We start from the raw sequence: 11,393 nt of genomic DNA on the forward strand, positions 1-11,393 counted from the left end.
GTTGATGTTTTTCTTAGTTCATATCTTAGATGTTATTACTGTTTTTCATTTACATTTTATTGTTGGATGTAACTGGGACCCTGTGTACATAATTTCGCTCCACCACATGTACCACATGAGGTGCGAATGACAATAAAGAAACTGACTCTGACTCTGACGTTTGGGTGCCACAGATGGCCGCTTGAGCACATCTTGTTTTAGGAGGATGCAGGTCTCACCTATAATCCCACTGTCTCTGCTCTCCAGTGTGGAGGTGGGGCTGGTGACAGAACCGTAGGCGCAGTCCTTGTTCCCAGTCTGGCCGGGCATGGCTGTGGGAAGGGTGGAGCAGGGGCTGCCTGCAGGTGGAGAGGCCGTGCTGCTGGTCAGGGTGGAGCAGGGGCTGATCCTCTGGTTTGGGCCCTGAGAACAGACAGACAAATATTAAATATTTTTTTCTTTTTGGCTTTAACAGTGCAAGTGGGAATGAATTAAAAGAAGTGCAAAGCTTGAACTTTTATAATATTCGACTCATATGCAGGAAAATGTCATTCCAATATTGCTGTTTTCAAAAAGCTCCGCCGCCCTGTTGCTTTCACAACATGAAGTCAATCATTCTCCAGATTGTTTCTCCCACACATGCACAAACGCATTCTGTATCATATTATCATATAATTTGTAGCATTGCCCTGAAATATACAGACATAAACTGCCCCATAATTCCTTCAAGATGCCAAACTTTCTGAGACTCTTTCAAGATTCAATAGATCGATGATTCTTCAGGCTTTCCGGAGGTCTTTCAACATTTTTTTATGAACCTCTTTGACATATTATTTTTGAAAAACATTTATTTAGGAGGGGAAAAAAAACTTTGTTGGTGCTAAAATACTGTTTTACATGTGTCCAGCTGTTTTCTGTTGTGTTTTTATAGATTAAACTAAAATAAAAGTGATGTGGCAAGGCAGCATCTGCTTTATGACCAAACAGATTCTGTATCGTATCCACGGTTTTGGAAATCCTTATAAATGTGGAAACAGTGGACGGATTCTGACTCGATTTCTTTACTAAATGAAAATAAAGGGGGGAGAGCACCAAGCAAGCGTTTGGGCACTAAAATAAATCCGAGCTCTCAGATGATTTTAACCGTGATCTCAGAACTTACCGTATTTTTCACCCTGTAAGGCACTTTTTTTTGCATAATTTGCATGTCCTGCGACTTATACGCCCAAGCGACATATTTATGGATTTTTTTTCCATATTTACATTATAAACCAATTTTTGGATGAGATATGACCGTTCTCATTCATTCAAACTGAAAATATTGAACACTATCACTTTCAGCCGCTAGATTGCACTTTAGTATGGCATGCATTTGTATCATGTAACAGATGAAAGTGGCTATTAATGACACAATTGGCTTGCCATAGTCTTCCACCTTCGTTCTGCTTGCTGCTTGGAGCAGCCGTCAAATCAGCTTCATTTTGCTGCGCCGCCCCGGCGAAATGCAGCTGATTTGACGATTGAAGTGCATTTATTAAGTAACAGTTAGACTGAGACACACCTTTGCTATAATTTTGAGCAAAGAAATATTGTTTTTAAGTGTTGCATCTTGTTAAATTCTTGTTAAAGTCCTCCTGTGCATGCTCCGGAGGCCATTTGGCAGCCAATTGATTTTTGGCACAACACCGACCCACATTTCCGGGTTGTCAGCGGTGACGCACAATAGATGCGAAGTATACGACAAAGTGACGTATTTATGGATTTTTCCACGTTATTAGACATATTTGGACTGATGCGACTTATAGGGCGGTGCGACGTGTACGGTGGACAATACAGTACTTAGTGTGTTGGAGCTTTAACGTGTCGTCGTCCGAGAAGGCAAAGAGTTACAAGAGTCAAAGCTTTTATGAAACGAATGATCAAACCTTGGAAGCTCTTCCAAGCATATGTTCAACAGCTTTACAATTAATATAATTGATGCCGACAAAACAGGAGACAAGTTAAAAAAGATATAAGATATAAATATTATCAGGAAGTTGTTTCTTCAGTTTACAATTTAATTAAGAAAAGACAATTCTGAGAGACTCTAAGAGACAAAACTTTTAAAAGGAGCTCTATATACAGAAACATGTTTTAAAAAAATGCACATTTAACCTTTATATGACAGGCTAAAAAACAAAAATCTATGAGTATTTTATTTTTAAATGCAGGTAATACGCAATGGGCAAATATTTCCAAAAAAAAGAACGAGCAAAGACTGTTCTGTCTACAAATACAGATAGTCAGTGCTAGCGGTGATTTATTTTTAATTTTTAATGAAACCAGTTGACTTTACGTTGGATGTTAACAAATTTGGCTTTAAGCCATTTCAGATTCTGTTTTGTTTTGTGTTGCTATTATTTTGAAACTGCTAAAAAACTTCTTGTTTAAAGTATATCTGCATGCCTTCAGTATGCGATAGAGTAAATAATAAAATGTAATAAAAAGGAATGACTTGTTTATTTTAGAAATATGTATAATTACTTAACTAATTTGTACCACAGGTGCCTTCAAGCTTTTCAATAGACATTATTATTTAACGGAAACAACCAAGCACTGGGTAATTTGGGATTATTCTATGAACCACATTGAACATGAGCAGAGAAAACAAAGGCCAGAGCTGACGAAAGTATTAAAATCTGTAAGGTTCATAGGACTGTAGCCAACCTCCCAGGAGGCAGACACAAGAAAAAATGCAAACCCACGTTGATCCGACTCAAAGAAACAATTTAAAAACCATTTGGGTTCAACTCGTCCCTGCAGGGTAGGTCTGCCGAACCGGAACCGCGCTGCTGGTCTGAAGAGCTGGTGAGTAAAATTTAGAAGTACTGTATAGTACATTAAACGTATTTTGCTAAAATTACGTAGGTTTAAGAGTTTAGAACATTGCAAGAGTGCGTGAAGGGTTTATAAAGCCTTAAAATATAAATAAATACTAAAATAAATATAGCGTTCATATGTAGCTGTTTTTCACCCATCGTGGTGGTGTGTGGAATGCAACCCCCACGATAATTAAGGGACTACTGTACGTCAGAAACCCAACATACGAAAACAACTGGCTATTGTCTGCCTTGATTTATGAAAACTGGAATCCAAAAATAAAACACCATAATCTTGACCTACCCAACAAACCATTTACTAAATATATCCTCCTTTTAAATCTTTCATTTCATTCAATTGAATAAAAAAGGATGAATTGGAACCTCCCACACATACTACCGGTAAGCATTTCTGTTTTTCCAGTCCTGTATTTTCTTTGGCGCTCTTCAGGGACCTTACTTCATGTCAGCAATGGTTAGGAGACCAGCATCCACAGGGGACAAAATAAAAACACCCACAGATCCACTCTTACGCAAAAAGAGACACACAGGCAGCGTCCACAGGTGCGTGCGAAGACACAGGAAGTGATTAAGTGTTTGTATTAGACACCGACACAGAAACACTAGGAGGCCTCTCCTTAACGGAGCTGTTGATGAGATCAGGTCAACGCAGAACGAACAGGAGGGGCCAACTGGAGCTCAAGGCGAGTCTTAGTCTAGATTAATTTGCAGGAGGAAGGCTGAAGGAACAAAGCAGTCGATGTCTTGTTTTATCCAGCAGACCTTCAGGAACGGTGCTGAAACTAATTATTATTAGGACATTCATATCGACTTGTCTGTCAATTGAATACTGAAGGCCTTCGGAGGTTGCTGCTCTTCAGATAAAATGGGCAGTCAATTAATTCTGCGGTTTAATCCGTTTCTACGAGTCGAGGTGTCGTTTGTCGATACATTGATTCCCAAACAGAAAACCAGTGCCGATTCAAGTTATCGTATAGACAAAGACCATTTACACATACGATGTGTAAGTAAAGCTCGAGGAGAGATTTCGGCAGTTTATTTGTTGTCTAACTGAATTCAATCAGCAAATATTTTCGATCTTGCTCCTTTATCTGTGGACTGATGAACCTCAACTTGTGAAGGTCTGACCTTAGAATTTACTAAACTTGTAACGTTGCATCTATTCTGGGAGCGAGGGGCACAGGAGTATGAAAGGCAATTAACTGCAGCCTCTGCAAGTTAAGGTCACCTTGTTCTGCCTGCTGGTGAGGTCTTGCAGCAGAAATTTAACGTCAAATGAAAGATGGTATAGAAGCCTTACAGAAACAAAAACCAGGATAGAGAGGGCTTCTGCTATAAATATTGATTCTCCTTCAAGAGGGAGATGTCCGTCTGCCTGAATATTAACTTCAGCACGTGTAATTGCTTTTTAATTGAAAATGTTAACATGAGTTGCTGGAAACATTCCTCACTCCAAGATTTTCAAAAAGTGCTTCTTTCAAGAATCGGATAGCAGATGAAGAAGGTGCAAACACTAGAGGAAGGCTTCCCACGAAACAATAAAATAAAGTTTGGACACTTTCTAGTGTCAAAAAGCTCTTTTCTGTTACACGGACAGTGTTGTGCTAAAGTCAATACATCCGTCATTTCTTCCTATGTTGCTTCATAGTAATGGGACTTTATTTTTTATCTCGTGAAGAGGTTTGGAGTACCGTATTTTCCGGCGTATACGTCACACCTTTTTGCCTAATTTGCATGCCCTGCGACTTATATGCCGACGAGACTTTTCTCATGTCCCCCCCCCACCCCATATTTATAAACCAATTTTTGGCTGAGGTATGACCGTTTTCATTCATTCTGACTGAAAATATTGAACACTACCATTTTCAGCCACTAGATGGCACTTTAGTATGGCATGCCGTTGCATCATGTAATAGGTAAAAGTGGCTATTAATGACACAATTGGCTTGCTATAGCCTGCCATCTTTGTCCAGCTCCTTCGTCCAGCTCGCCTGGAGCAATCTTCAAATCAGCTACATGTTGCTGCGCAGTCCCAGTGAAATGCAGCTGATTTGACCATTGAAGTGCATTTATTAGGGAAAAGTTCAACTGAGACACACCTTTACTATAATTTCAAGCAAACAAATAAATGTTTTTAAGTGTAAAATTCTTGTTAAGTACTCCCGTGCACGCTCATGGCAGCCAATCGATTTTTGGCACAACACTGGCCCACATTTCCAGGTTGTCAGCGGTGACATATAATAGATGCGACTTATACGGTGAAGCAACATATTTATGGATTTTTCCACTTTATTAGACATTTTTGGACTGATGCGACTTATAGGGCGGTGCGACGTGTTCGGCGGAAAATACAGTACATAAAACATCCTGACATTGTTAAAGCATATTCAAGAAAATACAGTTTTCCAAGATTAAAATGATAAATTACCCCCCAAAAAAGGACATCTGAAAGTTAAAATGTTAAGTGGCAAACTTGCAAATTTTATTAAAAAATACAAATAAAATCTTGCAATGAAAGTTTTGCATTTCTTATAAATTTATGATTTTCAGGGAATATTAAAGTTTGACTTTTAAATTTAAGCATTTATTCATGGAAAGTTTGGCTTTTTTTTTCTTGCAAATTAAAGATTTTTCAACATAAAAGAACGTCCAAGCTTGTTATTACCCTTATGTTGGAAATTCTGTCCCTCCAAATAGCTCCTTTTATTATTATTATTTGGACAACGGATGAAAATGAACCATTGCGCTAACTCCGATGCATTTTTATTCTTTTGAAATATTGATTAACGTGCAACGTACTTCTAAATAAATTGTCAATTTTATAAAGAAGGGTGTTAAAATATACCGGTAATAAAGTAACTGAAGTACAACATTGCAGAATAGTAAAAGCCACGTGGGTTCATTGCACGTCAAAAAAGCAACTTTTTCCAGTTAATTCAGAATATTTTAATATATTCTGTAACAGTGTGTCTTCTGAAGTCAGTCAACGAAAAGTCAAGTGAACAGAAGTTTCCTCTTTTAACACGCATCAAGTAAATCATTGCCATTTGTTCATGGTAAATGAATAAAACGCGACAGAAAGCAGCATTTGGGGAAGACGTGCATAATAAGTTGTATTGTGTGTGAGATGCAGCGTGGTGCTGATGAGTCACGTCTCTAAAAAGAGATGCTTCAATAAACCTCTCTCAGTTTCTACACCCCCACCACTCCAACGGTCCTCGCACCGAGCACAGGCGGTCCATCAGACTAATCGTTTATACTGTTTTAGTGCAAACCCATAGCTTTCCCCGCTTTGGCAACAGGTTGACCCCCCTCCTTTCCCCATCTCCCTATTTCTTAGCCTCTCTCAGCTGCAACTGCTTTCCTCCCACGGTCTGGGGGAGAAAAAAGCCATTCCTGTCAAATCAGATTTAAATAGAAAAAAGCGGGGCATCTGCGGCAAGCCTGCTGTGCCAGGAGCTGTTTGTTGCACAACTGTCAAATTCACAAATAGAAAGGTTACGGTGGAGGAACGTAACAAAGAGTGGCTTTACATGACGCAACGCACAACACTTTAAATCTGGGAACAAACGGTACAGAAACCTAATTAGATGGTATCTGCTGTGAAGAACCACTGATCACTTTTAAATGTGAAGTGTTGCGTTGGAGGGTATTTACTGACAGGCTTTTTGATCTGGCAATCCTGACAGTCGAAGATTAAAAAAAAAAAAACAAATGCAAACATGGATAGCAGGAGTATAAAAGTCAAAACAGATTGAATCAGACAACTGGATGCTTGTTCAAGCGCCCGAGCACAATCTCTCATTGCAGGAATCAAATCAATCAAATGCACAACGAGGCTGATGCGTAATATATTAGAAGATAGTAATTTATCTAAAGCAACTTGGCAGCTGGACTTCAGCTTATTGCTGATAGAGGTGATTAGCAGGTTGTGAGCATGAACTGGGAACACACCTGCCACTCTTTAAAATAATACATATTCTTTTAGGAGTGGGATGCAGTTTTTTTTTTTTCATGTGGTTCGCAATTCTGTAAATGTCTTATTTACATTATAAAAAAATATGTAAAAGGAATAAGCTAAGCTGTGAGCATGAGTATAACAAACATATAAACATTTGAGGCCTGCTTCTAACATTCTTTGCATTTAATGCAACACAACATTACAGTCCTGGGACAAAGAAGGTCTGATCAGGTCAATAAATGTATAATAAGTTCCTAAGAATGCTATAGTGCATTATGGGTAAACATCTTTAATTTTGTCTGATCTTTATAAACCATCTGTAATTTGTGCCGACATGTTTATTTTGACAGAGAAGTTCTAGCAAACCCTTCCAAACAAGCCATATTTGTTCAGTCTCTTTCTAATTGTCCGGTCGCAACCTTTAACCTTTGACCTGCTAACTGAGACCAGTAGAGCCCGAGATAAAACTCTTGGACCTTTGGTAATTTTCTGAGCAGTGCATGGTCTGACCTTGGGGTAATGTTGCAGGGATGTCTAAGAAAGATATTCCCAGTCCTTTTTGACATGTGAGCTAAACAAACAGTGGAGTGATATTTGTGCACGTTAATTAATTCTATGTACGTTTTCCTTTCAGTTTTTTTTTTTCCTCCTAAAATTGTTTGTATATAGTTTTGTTTTGTGTTTGTAAATATTTTTTCCATCGTTGACGTGTTTTTGTTTTTCAGGTACACCTGCGCCCACACCTGGACCTGCCGTTCCTTCCTGTTCCTCTCAAACCAGCCGGTCAAAGCAGATGGCCGCCTGTCCTGAGCCTGGTTCTGCTGGAGGTTGTTACTTGATAAAAGGGAGTTTTTCCTTTCCACTGTCGCCACTGTGCTTGCTCAGGATGGGAGACTGCGACCAAGTGAAGATTCAACGAGTCTGCTGCTTCCTTAGATAGAGAACTTTACTAATTGGCTTTTCCGTGTATATAAATGTTTCTGTAAAGTAACCTGAGACAACTTTGATGTGAATTGGTGCTATAAACTAAATAGAATTTAACTGAATAGTTAAGGTGTTCGAAAAAAACCAGACAAACAAAAACAAACAAAGATGGACAGCTGTCTTGAATGTTATCATTCAGTAGAATAATGGACTATAAATAGTTTTGAAATTAACTTTAATCCCTCCAACGTTGGTGGGCAGCAGCTGTTAATCCTAATAAGTCATTGCTGATGTTGTTCCGCCTTGGGGTTGTGTTTAGGCACATCTGTCTGCTTGAGAGGAGTAAAAGCTCCTGATTTTATAGAAGTTGTCTCACTGACGATGGTTTGTTAATACATTTGATCAGCTGCTCAATTCTTCAGGGGTAGCCACAGCGAACTAACTCGTACGAAGACTTGGCAATTGTTTTTAACGCCGGATGTCCTTCCTGACGCAACCATAGACCACCGAGCTACCACAGCCCTCTGTGTGGAGCAGAGTGGTCATCTAGGGTGCCTGGGGAAGCAGATGGTGGGGGTTAACAGCCTTGCTCAAGGGCCCAGAGAGGAGCAAATGATGGTGGAGGCAGGCGTGGGTGTTTCACCTTTCACATTTTGGGAATTGAACCGGCAATCACAGGCCCACCTTCTCCAACTTCTGCGCCACCATTCCCCCAGAACCTGGCAGCTACTGAACCTCTTAAATCTTATGGAAGAAGCGAGGCCGGACTCAGTTTTACACGCACAGCTTCTCCATTTGTAACCTGTCTTTTCATTAGAGGTTAGATTTAAACAGTTTTAGAAACCGTTCATTTCTATTACGTCTCAAAACGTTTGAATCGAAAGAGATCGAACTTTCTTTTCCTCGTGACCGTGTACATACTCTCTTTATTCATTCCACTCTAAAATAATTAGTCACAAGTTAGACCGAGTTTAAGTCAGCAAACGGAGCGGCGTTTCATACTGAGGACCGTTAAATGTCAGATCGCACAGTGGGTCAGTAGAATAGCCGAGAAGAAATTAAAACTGCATGAGGAACATCCAACAGATGGCCGAGTGGCGTCACAACGCTGGCTTTATTTTTACATCATGATGCAAAGTTATTCTAGCTACAAATACTAAGTCTGACTCAAATGCACATCCTTGAGCAAACAAAGAATTTTACTTTTTAACTGAGAAAACTGAGTCCTGAAATTACACGGTAAAAGTAGATTTGTATTAGTGACGCCATTACCTGTCTCACCTCAGGTTCCTCCATGCTGTAATGTGTGCCGGCCGGCCCCTCGCTCACTTTGTCTCCCAGAAGGAAACCCAGCCGCGTCATCAATGTGTTGGCTGCCTGATCCACCGACGGAGGGGGGCCCAGCTCCTGGCTCGACTCCCCTGCAGAGCCAGATAGTCGGGAGGAGGAAGATATGGGGAGGAACAGAAGGGAATGAAAAGTAAAAGTGTTTTAGTGGCACGCAGAAATAAAAGAGCAGCTGAGTGTAATCACAGAAAAACGTTAAGTCTTGTGTCTACGTCCTGTCTGCCCTAAACGTGTTTTTGTTCTGCGCGTTCACAAAACCCAACAGCAACACGAGACCTGGACATTAGACGCGGCACCTGCGCCCAGAAACACAAACAAAACCAGCACCTGAGTTCCCCCGCAGCTCAGCGCCGTGCATTACGAACGCATTCCCCAACAGCTGGACGGCTCCTTCAGGTAACCGCTAACATTAAATCCAAAATCCTTTTAGCTGCGACAAGGACGGTTCCCAGCTGTTTATAAAACTTCTCTTCACGCTGAATGGCACAAAACAGAGCTTCTAAAGTGGCGACGGCTCCTTCCTGTAGCGCTCATCCCCACTGCAGCGTGACGTAATGAGATACGCCCTTCACCTGTGGATGTGTGCGCGAGAGGCTTTTCGGGACAAAATGGGTGTGTGCGCCCAGCTCTGTCTATTTACAGAGATCGTAAAGTGAGCAAAGGAAAACAGAAGCCAGCGTGAGGATCAAACAGTGAGAGCCCGTGGATTTCAGCTGCACACTCTGCACCAAAACAAGAATCCCTTCATTATCTCCTCATTACCTCATCTTTTTCACCTGGTTCCCCGGTTACACTCCACCCATAACAAACCCTCACCGGCGGTGTCATGTTTTTCAATAGCACCTGGCGATCATGCCCCAGAGTCCTCAGGTAAACTCCATTTCAATATGACCTCACTCACCCACTTGTAGAGCAGGTTTTTTGGTAATTACTCACCTTGCTGGTTGATAAGAGTCCCCAGAAAACCCGGCGTAAACCTCTAAATTGATCCGGACATTAATGTCATTGAGGCTCGAGATGGCTGCTGTTTAAATAAAAGGCAAAAGCAGCCACCGGGAGGACCCGTTTTTTTTTTACAGAAACCGGTTGAACCGGACAGACAGGTTAGCTACACTGAGCTCAATCGTTAGTCCCAACCACCACAACACCTCCCAGATGCTGACGGACAGCTCGCCTGAAGCCTGCGGCCTCACTCTCATTGGCTCAGACACACAAAGACAGACAGGCAATCTGAAGCCCGGGCTCCCCTGTCCATCCGCTAGTGGACAGGAACCTCATTAGTCTGACTCCGAGGGACTCAGAGTCAGTCAGTAAGTAAGATGGGCACCTTCTGAGGGAGGCGAAAACCTTTGAATCCAGCGGGGAAGACTCGCTGCAGAGCTTCAATAAAAACACACAGCAGCAGCTAATAATGAGGTAATCACAGCACACGTTAGGTCCAAAACACGCTAATCACACATGAGCTTTGATGAGACAGCTGCTCAGTTTCACTGGTGAATACAATTAGGGAGGGCGGCCGAAGGCACCAGATTCTTTTGAGGCAGCTCAAGGAGAAAAAAGTAAGGCTCTGCCTCCAAACACAGACACACACCCATCAACAACAGAGTACATACCAGTAACTAACCCCACAGCATCCGTCCAACGATCAGAGAAAACTCCAGCCTGAACAAAATGGTTTGAAAACAATTATCTTTTTCCAATTTGTTCTTGGAATGGCCTGGTTCCATCGTTGGATGTACCGCATTTTCTGCCGTACACGTCGCACAACCCTACAAGTCGCATCAGTCCAAATACGTCTAATAAAGTGGAAAAACCCATAAATACGTCGCTTCGCCATATAAGTCGCATCTATTATGTGTCACCGCTGACAAACCGGAAATGTGGGCCCGTGTTGTGGCAAAAATCGATTGGCTGCCAAATGGCGGCTGCGGGAGCGTGTACGGGAGGATTTTAACAAGAATTTAACAAGATTAACACTTAAAAACAATTATTTGTTTGCTTGAAATTATAGTAAAGGTGCGTCTCAGTTGAACTTTTACTTGATAAATCCACTTTAATGGTCAAATCAGCTTCATTTCACCGGGGCGGCGCAGCGAAATGCAGCTGATTTGATGGTTGCTCCAGGTGAGCTGGACGAAGGTGGCAGCCTATGGCAAGCAGATTGTGTCATTATTAGCCACTTTTACCTATTACATGACACAACGGCATGCCATACTCCTCGAGTGCCATTTAGTGGCTGAAAATGGCAGTGTTCAATATTTTCAGTCAGAATGAATGAAAACTAGGGGTGCACCGATAAATCG

At 41.3% G+C, this 11,393-nt stretch overlaps 1 protein-coding gene across 1 annotated transcript in view; it reads right to left on the reverse strand.

Annotated features, from left to right (window-relative positions):
* The window catches only part of tanc2b (tetratricopeptide repeat, ankyrin repeat and coiled-coil containing 2b), a 69,425-nt gene extending 59,964 nt beyond the window's left edge, over nucleotides 1-9,461 (reverse strand). Inside the window, exons 1-3 of the mRNA XM_037691539.1 lie at nucleotides 9,418-9,461; nucleotides 9,016-9,164; nucleotides 219-402 (exon numbers count right to left, since the gene is read on the reverse strand). Coding sequence (XP_037547467.1) covers nucleotides 219-402; nucleotides 9,016-9,164; nucleotides 9,418-9,448 — 364 coding nt within the window. The 5' untranslated portion in view covers nucleotides 9,449-9,461. The remainder of the gene's footprint in view (nucleotides 1-218; nucleotides 403-9,015; nucleotides 9,165-9,417) is intronic.
* Between the last annotated feature and the right edge of the window lie 1,932 nt (nucleotides 9,462-11,393).

Source organism: Nematolebias whitei, chromosome 17 (genome assembly GCF_014905685.2).
Source record: "Nematolebias whitei isolate Nwh7 chromosome 17, NemWhi1, whole genome shotgun sequence".
NCBI classification, from domain to species: Eukaryota; Metazoa; Chordata; class Actinopteri; order Cyprinodontiformes; family Rivulidae; genus Nematolebias; species Nematolebias whitei.